Source organism: Osmia bicornis, chromosome 1 (genome assembly GCF_907164935.1).
Source record: "Osmia bicornis bicornis chromosome 1, iOsmBic2.1, whole genome shotgun sequence".
In the NCBI taxonomy this organism is placed as follows: Eukaryota; Metazoa; Arthropoda; class Insecta; order Hymenoptera; family Megachilidae; genus Osmia; species Osmia bicornis.
The window spans coordinates 10,613,113-10,631,865 of record NC_060216.1 but is presented as its reverse complement, the minus strand read 5'-3'; the positions used below and the strand labels follow the sequence as shown (position 1 = coordinate 10,631,865).

At 37.8% G+C, this 18,753-nt stretch overlaps 1 protein-coding gene across 2 annotated transcripts in view; it reads right to left on the bottom strand.

Moving 5' to 3' along the window:
- The window catches only part of LOC114871949, a 181,147-nt gene that overhangs the window by 26,202 nt on the left and 136,192 nt on the right, over positions 1 to 18,753 (bottom strand). For both annotated transcript variants that reach the window (XM_029178570.2, XM_029178568.2), the window contains 2 exons: positions 432 to 560; positions 140 to 255 (listed from right to left, as the gene is read on the bottom strand). In XM_029178570.2, coding sequence (XP_029034403.1) covers positions 140 to 255; positions 432 to 560 — 245 coding nt within the window. The remainder of the gene's footprint in view (positions 1 to 139; positions 256 to 431; positions 561 to 18,753) is intronic.

Below are 18,753 nucleotides of genomic sequence, written 5' to 3'. Positions count from 1 at the left end.
TTGAGGTCGAATCATGATGGTTATTAATTAATCATTGCGCACGATTGAACTCTATGAGTTTTATAAATTAGGAATAAATTAAAATTGAACGATTTATTCGTTAAATCATTCAATTTTGGATGTTTAGGTTTCCACTTACCACTTTTATTAACATTTTCTGTGGTTACCGTTGTCGGTGCCTCAGTCGTGATTTCTATGAAATTCAAACTTGCGACGAAACCATTGTAAGAGAAGGGGGGTAGTTCAGGACCGGATCTGAAAATATAATCTCTTTCTGTATAATGTTTAGTACCTATGGTAATTAGATACATCTGTTACTAATAATAAAGCCATGGACCATTTTATTTTTTTTTTAATTGTATAAACTTTACGCGTTGATTGTTACGATATAAAAATGAAAATTGTCTCAAAGGAAATGTACAAAACTTTACCTGAACTCGACCAGCAGATTCTGTCCATTGTAAGTCAACGAAGTTTTCTCTTTGCTGCAGAGCATCTTTAAAAGAGGACTCGATGTTGTTGGTCCTGAATACACGGCGATATAGTTGCTGGTGCAGTGACTGGAACAAATACGAATGAAACACATTTTAGTCTGAACGTTTGTGTAGGTGGCTCGTAAACTGGAACACAATTCACCGGATAGCGTATCCGGTGTTTTAGTAAAATTAACGATTTTCAATTTTTTACCGACATATACTTACAACGATGTACAATGATTCTGTACAGAAGTTTTTCTTCAAATAGGATAGGACAAGTTTATCGTGACATTAAATTAATTGAAGTTGGTATAAGCTGAACGAAACAATAACAAGCACTGTTTTAAGGTTTAAATTTTTCTTTTGTGTACGTAAAGTATGACTATATGAGCATTTTGAAAATCGTGCACTACCCTTATCAGATCAACAATAATCAAAATGGAAAGCAGGGTGAGACTAAGAAAGGATTGAAATCGAATAAAAAGAGAGGAGCAGAGATCTCAGTGTACTGATTTATCAGGGAATTCATCAGGATGAACAGGAGTCGGTTTTCCGTAGAAGTTTCACCATTAAGAAAATATCCAATATTACTAGTAAGGCAGAGGCGGCTGCGCCGAATTACCACGATGGGATGGCCTGATTTATTTTACGAGAAAAGTTCCATCGTCGCTTGCCTACCAAGGTGATCCTTCATTTCGAGGATCAAGGAGATGCGATTTTAATAATCTGCTCAAATTAGGAGAACGTCTCGGAGACTTGGGGGGGGGGGGCACGGATACTCGACCATTAAGGTGTAATTTAGAGTTAAGATTGGATCCGCTGTAAGCGTGCAACGCCGTGAGAAAAAAAAGTATAATAAAGTATCACGCTTAATAAACAGAGTTTCCCCTGAAGGTTGTCTGCCATCAAGAAGAAATGATAGAATCTCCAAAGAAAATATTTTTTTTCGCTCTGCAAGTTTGTTACTATAACAGGGAAATATTAAAAAATATGGGTCGCTCCAATTTTCTAGAAAAATAATATTTAAAGAAATGGTATAAAATTGAACTTAAATAAAGAAATGTTTGAATTATTTAAATATACACTTTGTAAATTTAAGTTTTTCATTTAGTTATGGAAATTAAAGAATGAAGTTGTTGCAGTTGGAAGTTGGCTGGCATATAAAAATGATAGAGGACCAGGAATTTTTAAAACCAATTTTCCCGCAAGCGAAGCGTTCCGCGAGAAACTTTTATTCCATGTCCTCGATGTATATCTTTATGAAGAACATCGCTTTCTACGAGATGCGTTGTATATTCTGTTCTGTAAAAGCTCACAGAGACCCGAGGAATATCGAATACCCGTTTGTCCTCGTTTCCGTAAGTCCTCGACTTCGAAAGAACTTTAAATAAGTTCAAGCACACTCGGAAGTAGCTTATGGTAACACGCATTAAATGTACCTTATAATAACGTTAGCCATAATGTTTCCACGTTATAGTTTGTTAAAAAAGATATTCAAGTTGATGTAGATAATAATTTCCTTTCTAATTATTTGCTTCTAATTACTATTTACAATTATTAATCTAATTTTCGAATTATTTGAATTTGGATTTCTTTCATAATTTTCTAATTGTTTGATTTAATTTAACTGCTAGTGCTAGCCACTGGTACTCCCAATCCCTCAATTTATTAAGGATTAATTTCGAATGGTATTACGAAAAAGCATTACAGATCAGTTGATTATAAATCTATATTATCGGATAGAGAGGAGCAAAATGGGTGAGGTGGGGTGCGATTTAATCCTCATTTTGTTTGGTGGAATTAAACGAAGAGGGGCATTGTTTGAAGGTGGGCGCAATCGACAGATTCGAATGGGAAATTTTTAATTTACTCCGTCGGATTTACGGATGAGTGATTCCGGGTCATTTTATAACAGCTTGAATGCATACAACCCACCATTCATCGTGGATCTCAAGTTTTATATTCATTTTTCTCTTTTTTTGGACCATGCAATTATGTGTTCGGATCGAACGAAATTGAGCTGAAAAATCCAACTTTCTAATATTTAATCTATTAAAATATCTATCCAAGCTTAAGTATTAAAAAATAAAAAAAATGCTAGTTATGTTGGTCTATGTATTGGTTTCACCTTGATAAGGTTGTAATGAAAAACTTTTTATTAGTCGGAAAAAATAACACGATCATAACAGCAGCATATTAAACGTTAGATCGTTAAAACGATTGCATCGGGAAGGGGAGGATTGCAACGAATGCAATTACAGTAATAATCCGGCGGATGGCAATAACTGGGCAGGCGAATGTATTAGATGCGACGGTGCAGCAACCAGTCCCGCATTCGTACCACGTAATCAGGACCGTGCCAACAGATACTGTACGTAACTGCGTGTAACTAATGTAGGAATCGTACGCGCCACGTTAAATTAATTCACCGACGGTTTCTGTTCCACCGCGATTAATGCGTCACGCTTCCACGGGCATGCTTCCGCGTGACGGTAGATTGTCTTCGTCGTTGGGGGAATTGCACCCGAACCCCTTTGGAAACGAAGTTTATCATCCAAGCGTAGAATGAGGTCACACTTCTTGCATGAATGTATACGAACACATATGTGCTGTCATGTAACTGGTGATGCAATTGCAAAAATTGAAATTTTAACATTGAAAAATGTGGAACAAGATTTCTTTATGCGTGACTTCATTATTTGAGAAAACTCTGCTTTGAATAATTTCTATTTGATGAAGTGAAAATTTTACAATACTTAATCTAATCTTTGGTCATAATTAATCTGTCCTGTTTGCATTTATTAGTAGGAGATTGAACACAATTGCGTTTAATTGATATTTAATTAAATACTGGTTTGAACTCAAACATACGTCCGATCACACGTAAACCTGTTCTACTTATTGGACGCCTAACTATTACAGTTGTATCCTAATTGCGCCAAATAGTACCATCCTACGATATTTACTCAGCATCTAATCACAAACTACCCGTGACGTAGATACACACGATGTCTGACCATACATGGATCTATTATGTCTACACATGGCTGACTATATATGTGTCTGTATCACTTGATAAATGTATTATACTTTACAATATATTTTAGATATAGATGTCCATGTTATTTCAATTCCTACGAAAACGATTGACTGTATGTGATTAATATCACATCAATGCTATTTAAATTTTCTTTCAATTACTTCATTATTTTAAATTCGTGCTGTCAATCATTGAAACCCCCCAATGTTGATAAGTATCCTGATACATTTACATCCCCATTTGTTCTTTCACAACTCGATAAAGGTATCAGGAAGACATTTGAGAACAGTGGAACCGTTTCAGCTGTTCAAGTACATTCGGGGAATCATGGAAAAATGTTCGTTCCAACAGACGGTCCGATAATCCGATGGCCTGAACCTCCCACAACCGCCATGCGACATGGTTCGCTGCTTTATCGGCTTCCCGCTTTCGATTCATTCTCACCAGGGTTCCCGATCGAACGAGACCTGGAGGAATTGGTTATCCTTAATAATGGCTTCCGCAGAAGCCGAGCGTAACTTAACATAGAATAGAAGAAGCGGTTGGATCATCCTTTCGCGAGCGAACGTTAAATCGTGGCTGAAAGTTTTCCAAGAAATCTGTGTTTACTTATTGCTGGAATTAGCATTTCTTCCCGGTAATGGCTCGTTCCAAATTTCTTTTCTCTTTAGCTTCAACTGTAGCGCCGGAGAGTTTCCAGCTCCCTTCGGAACTCTTATCAAGGAAAGTTATGCTTCAAAGTTGGCGCCAGAAAGAAAGTGATAAAAAGATGCGAAAGTAATCGAGTATTTTAAATACTTTGTTATGCTGCTGGTATTTTCGCGAGATTTTACTGTTCCGCTTCACGAACTGTTCAATTCAGTCGCTATGCAAATTGAAAGGATACAGATGTTGAAATTCATAACTAGCACGCTGAACGTTCTCATTCGACGGATAACATCTTCGCGGGGCTATTGAATTTTCACCGAAACAACGTCAATTAATAATTCATTGTCGGCGGATTGGCATTCGGTGGAAACTTGCTCGTGAGTTTCGCGTTTTAAGAGCTTCTAAGCGTCGATGCGCGGTTATGACTGCCTCGGGACTTAATCCACTACTTGTTATCTTGTCGCAGCTGCAGCTGTTGTCCTGGGAATGAAGTAGAACAAGATTTCTCTTGCGGACAAACTTGTAGCCGTTTGCAAATGACCCATCAGCTCGTATCAAACCCACTGACTGAATTGCATTGTTACTGGAGATTGTTTTCTTAAAATTAAGATTTTCACTTTTTCTTATTATTTACATCGTGCTGTTGTTCGTTTAAATTAGACTGAATATCGTTTTATTGATAAAGAAAATTGTACGCGGTATATTCGCAGCCAATAAACAAGGATCATCACGTTATATACCTGATTCTATTCACGTACATGGTCGATAAAAGTTTTCGAATACCTAATGGACACCTCAAATTACAATTTAAACGATCCTGAAACGTTCAGTGAATCCCCATACAGATGTAATTAAAATCGATTCACTGGTAAATGAGTTATTCTCGCAAATTGGAAATCTAGCGATAGAATTTGTTCGTCCTGTTGATTTCGTTACCTATTATTGACATCTATCGGAAAAATATTCTGGTGGATCGATGATTGAAAAATTAGGTAAACTCCAGAAGATTCGATAAAGAAAGTGGACGAAATTAAACTTCCAGCAGATTCTAACATTAAAATTTCTCTGTGTACATTCCAGATATCGGGTAGGAAAATAATTTGCTAAGAGTCCTGTGGGCACGCGATTACTTTGAGCTTTCTTTACTGGATTGATTAAATGTATATATTTATTTTATTCATTAACAGCTAAAAGAAAATGTTGCTGTGTTTCTGTTGATTTATTTCATGAAAAGGAACTTGATATCTATTTAAATGAAACTGGATAAGAAGAAAGATGTAAACTGAAATATGTGCATTATATTTGCTTGTAAATTTCTCAATTTCTGTATATGTATATACAAGAAAAATAAAATTCTACATATGCATATCTTTCGGGTCGTCGGTAAAAGAATTAATCTAATTTTCAGTTTCGCGGAGAAACCTTTTGGAGGAAAGTTAAAAAATTCATCCCACATTTTTCTTTCTGTTTTTTTCTCGAACAGCATAGTAAATGCAGTATTGATAGAGGGATGAAAATGAAACGTATGCAACGTACCTGTTTGTAAAATATCCAGTTCTATGTATGCACACTTATTAATTAAAAAAAACTTTTACGTCGACAGTGGTAACAAAATTTAATTTAAATTCTGCAACTAGCATGATCATTAAAAATGTTGCTTGAATTGTATTATTAATTGCAGTATTAAATATAACAAAGTCTCATGGAACATTTTAAACAGAAATGTTTTTCTTGCACAGATCGTTATATCGAAAGGGTTATTATAAAAAGTGACAATTTTCATTCTTATATCAAGATACTATATTCCGATTAATATCAAGATTTACCTCACGATCAGATACTTCCTATCTCGTGCGGAATATAAGTACTTGTTCGTTGAAAAAATAAACACCTGGTCACGATTATTCCTTTTGAATCGTTCTCTCGGATTTGTTGGAACAGGATTGCCGTTGGTACAGATTGAACGAAATTAAACGTAAATCTCGTCAGTGACGGGCGGTCGATGTTAAAGTATAATCAGGATTAGTCGGTAAATTCAATTGAATCACGGCCACGATTCCGCGTAGCCGCGTTCCAAGCGTAATACGAAATTTATACGAAACGGCGGAAGACGAGTAACAGGATGTGCCGGATATTATTTTACGGCGGGGCTGTGTAAAAAAGGAAGAAGGAAAAAAGAGAAATGGAAGTCGCCGGTTCGCGTTGTGTTTAATTTCATCCAGTTTCGGCCGCGCTTCATTTCCGTATTCCTGTTTACTTTAATACCGACACGGTGAAACAACAAATAAACGAAATAGAGAAATAGAAGAATAGATATTACGATAAAGCAAGTATTGAATATAGTCTTAATTGCTTAGGACAAAAAATGTTTGTGAGGAACAGAATTCAGTGCACGAAGGAAATTGAAGTAAACCAGAATGATAGAATTACGAATTAAACAGGAGACCAATATATTTTATAATTTATTCTAATATTAATTTCAATACTGAATGCTTGTGGGAATTTTTCAAATTCCTTATATAAAGTACCACCCTCTGCTTCAGTGGATGTTCTGAATGTCTTTCATACCAATTAATTCACACTATAATATGCTCTAATGTTAATTAACATTCCTCTAGAGAAATTCTTTAAATTCCTTTATAGAATATATTTAGCTCTTATCAAAATTCATACATGCTTTAAGTCTTTTATAGAAATTAAAAATGACGAAGCAAGAAAATGTGAGACGCTTTAAGAACTTTCTTATAAATTACAAAGTAGAAGAAAGTACACTTAAGGTACTAAAATTTTAAATTCTATTTGAAGATCATTAACTGATAGTCTAGTGGAAGTTTGCATTTTACACACGGGATTGTCGTTTCCGTTGGTTTCCTTAGGGTGAATTTTCAAGGCAGCACGATCACGGAGGTGGAATGGAGCATGGATGATGTCGAGTCTGGTAGCTAGTGCACGGTTAGAAGCATGCCTTATCTCTAAGCTTTACACTCTATTACGTTTATTAAAAGCACCGCTGGAAGAAGTTTCACGGTCCGAGTTTTCGCGGCAGGAATGAAAATGAGTTAGCTCGTGTTACGTCTTCCGGAATACCTTCAACGTCTTATGCTTTCGTTGATAGATTAGGAATGTAACCTCCTTAGTCTAAATTGTAACATTGAACACATTCTTGGTTGCCTCTAATTACTGAGCAATTTCATCACATTTAGGATGTACAGTATCGAGCAAAGTAAGAAGGTTCCTTAGTTCCAACCCTTCCTGAGGGCAATATAGGAAGAGCAGGAATTCTCAAAATCCTCATTTTTACGATATTAAAATTAAAAGTGATTTAGAAGCAAAATAAGACATACCATTTTTTCTAAGGAAACCAGGCGGGCTTCATTTTCAAGAAAACTCACAAATATTCCCATTTTTTAATAAATTACTGTCTAAATTATTGAAACATTTTTCTTCAAAATTTGTAAAAAAAGTAATTTTTGAAAAAGTTTCAAAAGTAATTTTCCCTCTGGTGTGTTTAAAATGATCAACTTATATTTTAATACCAAGTTCCCACTACACACACCATAAATTACATTCTCTCAATACATTGAAATACTTGTATTTGCTGACAGTCTGATTCAATTCAATGCAATGGTATTCGAACATTACGACCGAACGCGAGGGAAACTAGTTCCATCGCGTCAACACGACGGGATGGAATTATTGAAACGCAAAACCCATTAGAACTCTGTAACGAGAGAAAATCAGACACTAACGCGACGGTATTTCATTCTCTATTAATGTAAAATTCATTGGAAAAGTGAGACTCGCGTACAGGAGAACAGGAAAGTCGTTTCGCCTTTCCTTCCTGTCTCGTTATCACCGTCAGGTTTTCTATTCACCGAAAGGGACACGAATCCCGCGTCGAGTGTTTCTCAACTTTCTCGACAACAGAAAACGTAACTTTCGCGAGAAGCCAGGACCGAGCAAACGAACTTTCGCGCCGCTTAAATCCCTTCGTCGACCAGCAGGGGACTTATTTCCTCATTGTTACAACGTCTCGTTTTGTCTCGCGATTTAATTGCAGGACACCGTCACCGGCTAACATGTTCAACAGGATTTGTATCGGCTATAATCGTACTTTAACCGCGAACTGTTAAACGGGACAAAGAGGTATAAAGGTTGGGAACGGTCGGGGACGTAGTTTGATAATTAAATTCAATGATACGACGATCGCCGAGAGGAACGCGAGCTGCCTTTTGCTTTTCTCTACGCTCGCACCGCGAACTTTCTTACGGCTTTTCGACGGAAGTTTCGCGCACGACGCTGCTCGTTATGTACCGTTGTCGCTACATTTCATGGAAAACTTTTCCGCCGGATCAGAAGCATGGAAATGCTAGTCCGAAAGATTCAGCCCGGTACATTGACTTCCCAGACGAAGAATTTCCACCGAAAGCCCGTTTGAAGAAAGTCGAAAAGTCTCCTCCTCTCTACACGGTGGGAAGATCCTGATCTTCTCGAGTGTTTGAACACGAGTTGACCTATTTGATCTTGTTGGTATATTGTAGCACGAAAAGTGTATCAAAATTTTTGGTCGCAAGTAGTATGAAATTAATTTTAACTTCATATAATAAAATGAAAATTCATACAAATTTGAACCTGCGAATAATTAACAATTACTAGGATTATTACTTAATTTAAGAATTTTAATTCTATAATAATTGAAATACTGTGTTTTAATTTTTGAATTTATTTTACTGAAATGTATGAAATTTATGTGTGATTTTAATTCATATTATCATTTTACTTGCAGCGAGGATCATAAGGGTAATCTACTTGTTGAACGTGTAACACGCATTCACTGTTCTCTACTTAAATCGTGTCTGACTATGCGCGATTGTGTTCTACTTACCGCGCTACACTCCCAGCACGACCCTATTTTGCTTTCCGGATGTCCGACTATACACGACCCTATTGTGTTCCTAGACTGGTCCATTCTACCTACTCTCTAATCATACACGAGTCTAATATACCTGTCTGTTCCTCGACAACACGCTGTCTGATTCTACTCTTGTGCTACTAAATTGTAGGCCAATTTCACCCGAAAATTGAATTTGCACACTAAAGGAGAAATTAGTGTACCTTAATTAAAGGGAAATTCAGTTTTTTCTTAAATTTAAATAATTAACACTTTGATGGTTGTTGTTGTTGTTGTTATTTAACTATTTATACCATTATACCTAGTCATATGTTTATTTATCCTATCTGCGAAATGTGCGGAAGGGTTAATTTGAATATCAGAGACTTTACTTTTTCATAAATACTGATATTCAGAGTATAGAAGTCAGGATCACGTTGAATAGTTTGACCGAGTAATATATAGGAATCGAATACAATACGTTCTAAATTATATTTCAAACGACAGAGAGTTTCAGCTTCAATTTCATCTGGTTGTACGATAACAAAGGTTTGTGCCATACGATTTATCTTACGATTCTACACCTTTCCTCGATTTCGCTTGTCACCTACATACGCGCAGAGAATATAGAATTTCGATTTCAAGGAATGTGTAGAATCAATTTTGTCACTGCTTTTCTGGAGAGAAACAGCAAAGAGGGCCAGCAAACGTGAAAACGCAACGTCATACACATAATCTCGTTCCGGTATCGTCTTTATCTTCCACTCTTATTTTCTTCTCGCGTCTCTCTGTACTGGAAGTCACCGTCGTACTCCGACTGTTTCTTTTTCTCGGACGTTTTTCGAGGATCCTCGAAAAAGAAATCGAGTAAAGGCGATTCGTGCGACTGAGGTTCGAATAGGGTAGAGAATAAATTCGTGACAGCCGCTAGAGGAGATCAGTTCGCTCTGTTTCCTTGGGCGGTCATTTCGGTTCGTTCGATTGCACGATAACCAGATAAACGTATTGGATTGGTTAGAGAAATAATTTAAAAGATAAGAAATAAAAGGTTAACGATATTTTCTTGATAAAATTTATCATCCAATTTTCACTGAAAGAAAATTTAAATTTTCCTTAGTACTTCAAGTAGAAGTTTAAATTCTACTTACAGAAAATTTAAGTGAAACATAATCAGATTATCTTTCAAAGTTATTAACCTAATTAAAATGTAATTAATTCTGCAGGAACAATTAATTCAAAAATGGAAAGTAATCTGATAAAGGTTTACTAAAATTCTCTTTGAGTGAAACTGAAATTTGCACTTAAGATAGTTTCTTTCAAGGTATTCAATTTTTCATTATATGCTCGAAATATTTGCCTACGTTTTCTGAGCTTATTCAATAAATCACGTAAGGAACGTAGTAAGGAACATAGACTGCAGTAGTTTTTTGTCAATAAGCAATGATTGATTTCTCGTTCATGAAACTTTAAGGAGATAGGGAAAAAGCAATCGTAATGGCAAAGTTTTTAGAACAGTTCGATATCTCGTCCACGAGAAAGCAACGATCGATCTTTTAATCTGCGAGTCATTGGTCCTCCTACAGGTGATAAATAACACCTCGAATATGGGAATGCAGTGGAATCAGTAGCTTCATTAAAATACCATCGATAAGCGAACATTTCAGACACTGCTCGTTTTTATTAAACTTTTATAAAGAATCTAAGCAGTACTTATCGAAATTGAAAAATTGCATTTCGAGTGAACAAAAGGTATTTCATCAGAAAGTAATTATACCTTTTCAGATGAAAGAGCAAAATCATAGAAAAATACAATTTCTACAGAAATAAGTACAGCGAATGAAATAGTATTAAATTTCAAATATTATTGAATTAAAAAAACCACTTAGTCTCTCTGTATTATTTTTGCTACGTGGATCTTGGAGCAATGCTATTCTTACGTAACGATCCGCAATAAATTAAGAGGATTGGAAAGGGTGCAGTAAAGTGGACAGACAGGCGAGTTCGAATTTCTGGCATAGCAGTCGAAACGAGGCAAGTGGCGAGCAGGATCGATCGCCTCGCAATGGATGACTATGCCCCGGGCTTGCATTCGAAACGAGGACTTTAAGTCGGCCCGTCGTCACGAAAAAAACCGAGAATTTGCGATGGATACTTGACCCCTCGCCCGGGCTATCCACCACAGAATATACCTGCTGATATTATGTCAGATCGCTTGCCACCAGCAAGATGAAGCTGTAGAATATATTCCCTTAATGAATGATTTCATTTAATATTACTACTTAACACCGTCGACGGGAGAAGATATATGAACGTGGCGCGTCTGACTATACGCATGGTTGAACTACTTAGGAAATAGTTAACTTGTTAATTAGAGCAGTGAAAATGAACATACATGTAATAAGACGTATTGAAATATTTATTAATATATTTTTGTATAATAATCATAAATATACTAAAACTATTTTCTATATATTCATTAATTTCAAACATTTAAATAACGAAATAATGACTATCTGACAAATAATGAACAAAGTTTCTAACAAGCACCCAGATCATCACCTACGGGCATTATTATGCAAATAACGTACAACCATGGTATTATTATTTACAATGGGTAATCGATAAGCTGTTCATAACAAGAATATTCGACGATCGTTGACAGATGAAAATTACGAATTTATAAGAAACTCGCGACGAGTGGAAACAGACTGGTGGAATGAAATGTAATAATGGAAGATCTCAGTCAGCCTGGAACGAGAGGAACGTCAGGGAAGTTTAATGGATAATTCAAGTTGACCTCGGTTTAACAGCCGGCGAGTTCGTTTCCACCACGGTGATATTCGATTATCTCTTAATTTAAAAGCAACACCCGACAAATATCCAAACAATTTCACTCTTCGTATAACCGCGATCGAGTACCGTGCTCCGAAAGTTTTCCAGCAATTCTGAAAAGTTAAGTCCGGGAACACGGTTGGATAGAAAGTGTTTTACCATCGAGCTAATGGAACCCTTAGGGGATGAACTGAGAAAAATCGTTTGCACGCTGACGTAACTTGTCGATCGTCGAACGTGATACGTTTTTTGCAGTCGAATTTGTAAAATGATATTTTTCGACTTGTGAAAGAAAAAAATCGCGTCAGACACGGAGAGTGAGAAATGAGAAAGGGAAACGATAAGCATACACGTGATGCTGATCGATGCTTTTGTTCGACTGTGCCAGATGCATGCTTTGTCTTCTTGTTTTACACAACGAAGCTTGATAAATCTTGCAACAACGCCGCTTTGAAAGGTAACATGTAATAAATAAAGATTACTACTAGTCAGACACGGTGTTTTGATTTATTTCAACCAGCAAGCATCGAACGAACACCATACGAGGCGAATCGGAATTACTTCCGCAGAAATGAATCCTTGTAACCCCAGGAATGGTTTTTCATCGTAAACTGCGGCAAACGAAAATTGTGCAATGTTAGATTCAAACATAAAGTGTGTCGAATGACTGCGAACATTCTATTTTATACAGGGAATTCGTGTTTATAATTTGTTCTACGCAAACATCATTTGTTTTTCATTCAAACTGCGTGTACCATCGATGAGCACGTTGGCGACACAAAGATATCGCAAAATAACACATATACCATATCAATTGGAAATCTACAATTTGCTGAAAATTTTAATATAAAATAGCTGATTCTAATTTGTATCTAGAATATTAGTATTCGCAAACCATTTACACCTTACAACAATCACCGCTAATAACACCTGTGGTAGTCAACGTGATATAAGTCACGAATTTATCAGTCAACGCACGATTTAATAACACAATGAAATATTGCATCGAGCAAGTTGTGCGCGAAAAGCAAGAAAGTGTGTTCGTTTGGAATGAAATCAGGTCGCGTGAAACGTTGCTGAGAAACGAAAGAAGGTAGCGTGAAACGTGAACTGGGGTATCCAAGAGGTCGGCGTGTTAGGTGGTATTCTATTCTTATCGCGCCCCTATTCGGTCGCCTCTTAATTTAATGAAATATCTGGCGTACGTGTAGGCCAGCATCTCGACAGCCTGTCGGACCGTGACGGACTCGCTGAAACGCGACTAAGTGTCGAGAGTGCAAATGAACGCGGCTGCTAACCGATGTAGATTAAACACGCGGGAATTCTCGTGTGTGTCTGCTCGGAGCTTTTCATTGTTTCGCGAGAGGCGACCGCTTTGTACGTTTCGATCAGCTGACGTTACTTCAAAAGGGTTGAGGGCTGGCTCGCCGCGAACAATCAAACGCCAGTTTCCTTCTGCGAACTTCCAGCGGGAATAGAATCGATTACCGATTCTCTCAGCTATTGGCGATATCGCTATTCCTAATTACATTGGTGCACGGAGCGCGAGAAATAGGATTGGCCAATGTGTCGTAACAGAAATGTAATTTACCATGAAACTGTCTTGGATGGAAATATTAACGTTCACATCGGGAATGGATGAAAAGTTTGTACAGGGAAATTGATTTTGTATTTCACCAGAATAATTAGAAGGATAAATTGTATCGTTCGTTTGTAAATTAATTAATTTGCAACTGAAGAGTGAATTGTAAAGTGATGCATACAAAATAAATTTAAAGTTACTTTTAAATTCAGTTCATGAATTATTTCCATGAAGTATATCAACATCGTTCGAAACAGTTGCATTTAGATACTTGCTTGATTATTCCCTAATGACACATCGTTATATCTCAGACGTCATAATTCTTGGAAAATATACCCCGTAATTTATAACCAGTTGCTCGGTAGATGAATAATTACATGGAGCAATTCTTGCCTACAGCTTCACCGTAATGCATTAATCACGAGTGTTCAGGATTATTTCATCCCCTAGCAATCATCCCCTTGAAACTTGCGTTCAGTCAAGTAACACTGTAGAATGTACTTATTAGTTAATTACCACCTTCGAATAATTCAATTGTCGCTTATCATGGTTATACCGTTTATCAGTGTGTCTTCCATGATGGGGAGGATTGAAAGCTCTCCAATGGTAATTAAGTAATTGATTAATACTCCTAGACATTCCTATCAGCTATACGGTGTTCCGTTCATTTGCCTGTTGAGATCGTGATGCAATTAGCAGATAATCGCAATGGAAATAATGTTTCTTTTTTTTAAACTAATTCCTTCACTAAATCAAGATTATTTAATAAATACTGATAAATAATTTCTTGAAAATTTTGTATACCAAACAAGTAACATATTTTTAATATTTCTTTTTATGATTCTATAAAGATATTTTGGAAAAGAATAAAAAATTTAATTACGTAATAGTTTAGCGTTAATAAATTTGTGTTCTACTAAAAGAACTGATATTCTTGGAGTAATATGTTACCATAGGCTTTCGCTTCGTTAACTACATATTATCTGATAATAATTCCGTAAGTCTCTCCCGGCGTGGTTTATCGCTAAATCGCGACGGTATTATGGACAGCAAGTTTACCGTGACATAAAGTACGCTCGTAAAACCGTCTACAGCATAAACTGTAAAATAGTTAAATATCATTTTACGCGTTACCTTAAACAAATATTTACAGAAAAAAACTAAAATTATAATTGAGTGATCGAAAAATTAAAAACAACATAGTTATTAATATAGTTTTCGAATCGTAGAGCAACATCAGCATCGCCCATTCTCCACGCGAATTTCCACTTTTCATCGCGCATTATAAACCCCATCGACGTTTCGCAAATATTTATTTCCACTCTCGAATGCGCAGCAAAGGGGTCGACGAATAAACAAATTCGTACGAGTTGGCAGCGTCGGCAACTTCATTATATTTTCAGGCAGGAGTGTACGCACGAAATCGTTACGAGCGGTAATAACATCAAAAACACACCGAATGCATACATGTACGAGCGGTTATTTACTTAGGAAAAAACAATTTCTCTTTACTTGCCGAGCGGAAGCGGATCCACCGAGCGAAACAACTTTACGCAAACGGCCTATTTTATTCGTCTATGAATAATTTATGCCTAGCTGCGTGTAATCTCTCTGCGTCAAGTACAGTTACGTAGAATTGCTCGACGATTTGGTCGGCTTAGGTTCTAAAGTCTCAGAGTCTAAAGTACACGGTATTTACCGAACCTTTGATCGACGACTTTCTTCTCAATCGACGACTTCAAAGAGGATCGCCCGGCAAAAGGGATCGAAATCGAGTTAACGTTACACTGATCAGTTTCATAAATCGACGAAACCAAGCTGCTCTTAAGGGCTTGCACGATGTTAATATGAAATTGCGGCGATTAATTAACCAGCCGAGTGATCGAACGCGCTACTGGAGAGACGAAGATCTGTGCGGATGCAATTTACAAGTCGTCGGTTGCCTTGCCACACTGGAACGAAGGTGAATGAAATTTTCCGACGAAAGCCAGAGATGAACGGGAGTAGCTTATGCAAATTAGATTTTCTCACTCTACTTCTCTTGCTCTCTCATTTCTCCCTTCCTTTTTTTTTTTATAGAACAGAAAGAGGGATGAGTTTCATGTCGCAATGGTACAGAACGTACCGCAACGATTTATTCTAATTTTCTCCGTGTGTTACTTCATTACCGTTTTAGTTTAATTCGAACTAACCCACCATGCTAATCCGTGTGTAATGTTTCTCGGCATTAATCGGGATCATAGCGGATTATGAAGCTCTGTCTCACGAGATTGTTTGCCAAACGGCGATCTAGAGGGTCGTTGATGACCGAGAACGACGATTATATTCAATAGAAATTTGTACAAATTTGTTGAACGATGATGGTAGTAAGAAATTACTTTGAGTGATTAAAGATCTACATCTATTATTCGGAAGTTGAGCAATTGTGATAGTCACACATAACCGAATTCTATTAATAAATACCACGATTGTAATTTAATTAAAGCAATGTTCCTGGTATAGTTTGATTCACAAGCCAGTGTATCAGCCAATGAGAAGCTATTGACGTCCATTATGTTATGCATTACCATTAGATCCTGTAACCACAGTGTCGAGAATCAAAATGGGATTACAACGGATCATCGTGGAGGAGAACTTGCTCGCGCTTGTGTATCGAGAGGATACCGCGATTCCTGGACACGAACGGATAGCGAACGCACACATTACTCGACGATATCGGGACTAGGAAGCAACCGGAAGCTGTTAGGAAGACTTGCATTCGATTCACGTAACGTCGTGGCAAAATCAATCCGGTTAGTAGCTCGACATGTGCGATCGGATTGATCGGTGAAACGTTGGCAACGTATTAAAAGGGAGCAGAAGTCACCGATGGAAATAAATTTACTTGAATTTCCTTATCTTTTTCGAATCAGTCAGATCAGCAAGTTTCTTTTTCAGTATATGTAACCTTTGTGAACTGGGAGAAGAATATAGTTGGTTTCTTTTATCATATCATCGTATTCAAATGAAATTTTGTAAAAAATAATAAAAATTAATATTTTTGCATGCTTCAAAGCTTCACTGATAATGAATTACACGATCAATTAGATGGCAGCAAAAAATTTCTCTGCTAATATTCTAAGATTCTGAGCAATGGAGAGACATGTTTTCAATTTTATGATTGATCTGAAATATTCTTAACATGCTCAACATCAGGCGTTCAAAGCACTGCTACGGCCAGAGAATTTATTAAGAGAAGCAGCGAGCTGGTGTAGGGTCTGGTTTTAACGAGTAAGTCCCATCTCTGCCTAAATGGAGATATATATCTTCCGTTGGGCGCACTTATCCGTTCTTGGCTGACACCAACACGTACGAATTAATGGCTTTGCTCGAACTCTCTTCTTGCTGGCCATAGTGACGGCTATAAACCACTCGCGGTTTCCTGTCGACTCGTTGATCATGATTTCCTTCAGAAGATTCACCACGGTATGAATCAGACACGACGAAATCTTGCTTCAAATGATAGTAATCAACAATTTTACAGAATTCATTGACATTCAACATTCTACTTATACAGTGATAAAATAAAATAAAATAAAATAAAATAAAATAATAGTCCAGGCGTTCTTTTAATACACCTTTATGACCTCCAGTATTTTCCATCCCTTGCACCTGAATGAAGAGTTTAGAATTCTCGACGGAGAAGATGTACCTTGCCTTCGATGAGAAGAATCCATCTTTCCTTCCTATCCTTTTTTTCCTCTTTTTCATAGATTACTCTTTTCCATCGGTCGATCGTCTCTCGATCAATCTTCAATTACGTAACAGAACCGATCGCAGCGTTGACATACCTCTTAGGGTCTTAATAAAATTTTCTCGTTCACAAGGCGCGGGAGGGTAGCAAGCTAATAACAGTCCTTCATCATTCTCCTCGATATCTGGTAGCTTATTAAAGCCCTCGAGGCTCGATCTTTGGATTATTTTCAGGAGATTTTCTGCTACGGGGCTGTCGGCGTTAAACCACGCCCGCAAGGGTTGCGTGTTAATTAATTCTGTGGTACGAGGGGGTAACCAGGTCCACGAAGTGGTGGACTTGGTGCGGTTTAAGGTTGTCTGCGCCGATGACCGCGGCCAGGGATGGTGAGCGTGGAAAGGTTGCATATTTCAAGAGGGTCGGCTTGGCCATTTGGCCGGAATTAAAGAAGGCACATCTTGGATAGTTACGACTTCACAGCGTTTATAAATTCTCCGAAAATTAAAGTTGAGTTTATTAATTAAATTCTAGTATCAGAGTTTGATGAAGTCAAATTCTCTTGCAGCTAGAAATGTTCGAGCAAATCTATGTTTAGACACCTGGTTACCAAACGCCTTTTCTAAACGCCGACGTTTATCCCATTCTAACGAATCTCGCGTCTCGTCACGCGTGACATTTGCCTATCCGATTTCAAACATCGTCTCGACGGAGGGCGTCGAAGCAGAAGTTATCGTCCGACAGATTGCAAGGGCTCGGCAGGAATCCACGGTGTTATCTCGTTTCCCCGACGGTCTTATCCCTTTTCCATGGGGTGCCAGGATATAAATCAATACGTCTTGAGAACTCGAGGGGACGTGGTTGCGGCGGATGCGCAAGGGGATGGGGAGGACGAAGAAGAAGAAGAAGAAGAAGAAGAGGAAGAAGAAGAAGAGGAGGAGGAGAAAGAGTAACAGAAGGAAAGGAGAGAAGGGAATGAAATGGTAGGACTAGAAGGACCTGATGAACCCATTCCCTTTTCTTGAGATCCGTCCCTCCCTCGTCACCGTTGAAATCGCTGTCAGGCCCTCAGGTGAGATTCGCATTAGCGAAATTGTCGCCGTGGGTGGCGCGGTACTCTCGTCGCACAGGCAAGCCGAGAGAGGGTGAAACGAGCATTTACATTGCTTTGACCAATCAGGCGTCGCGACGATTTAAATAACCGAACTACTACCACCGAGGATACCGTTCTCTTTATCAGCGACTTGCTGCAGCTGTTTCTCCAGGGAGACTCTCCACTTTTCTTTCATCCCCTTCCAACTTTCTTCCGTTTCGTCCTCTTAGACACCCCTTTTCTTTCAAGCCTGGATCGACGCGCCACGGGAGAATGCAAACTAGCCCGATTATCAGTTGGCAGCTTCTTCATAGATATTTTCTTGGCCGTGGGGATATAATTGGATCCAACGATTCTCGTTCCGACGACGGTAATGTAAACCGCCCGGAGAACGCATTCGCGATATCACCAAGTAGAGATGGGATTATTGCCTGCTTCCGTTTCTTTCTTCCTTTTTTCTT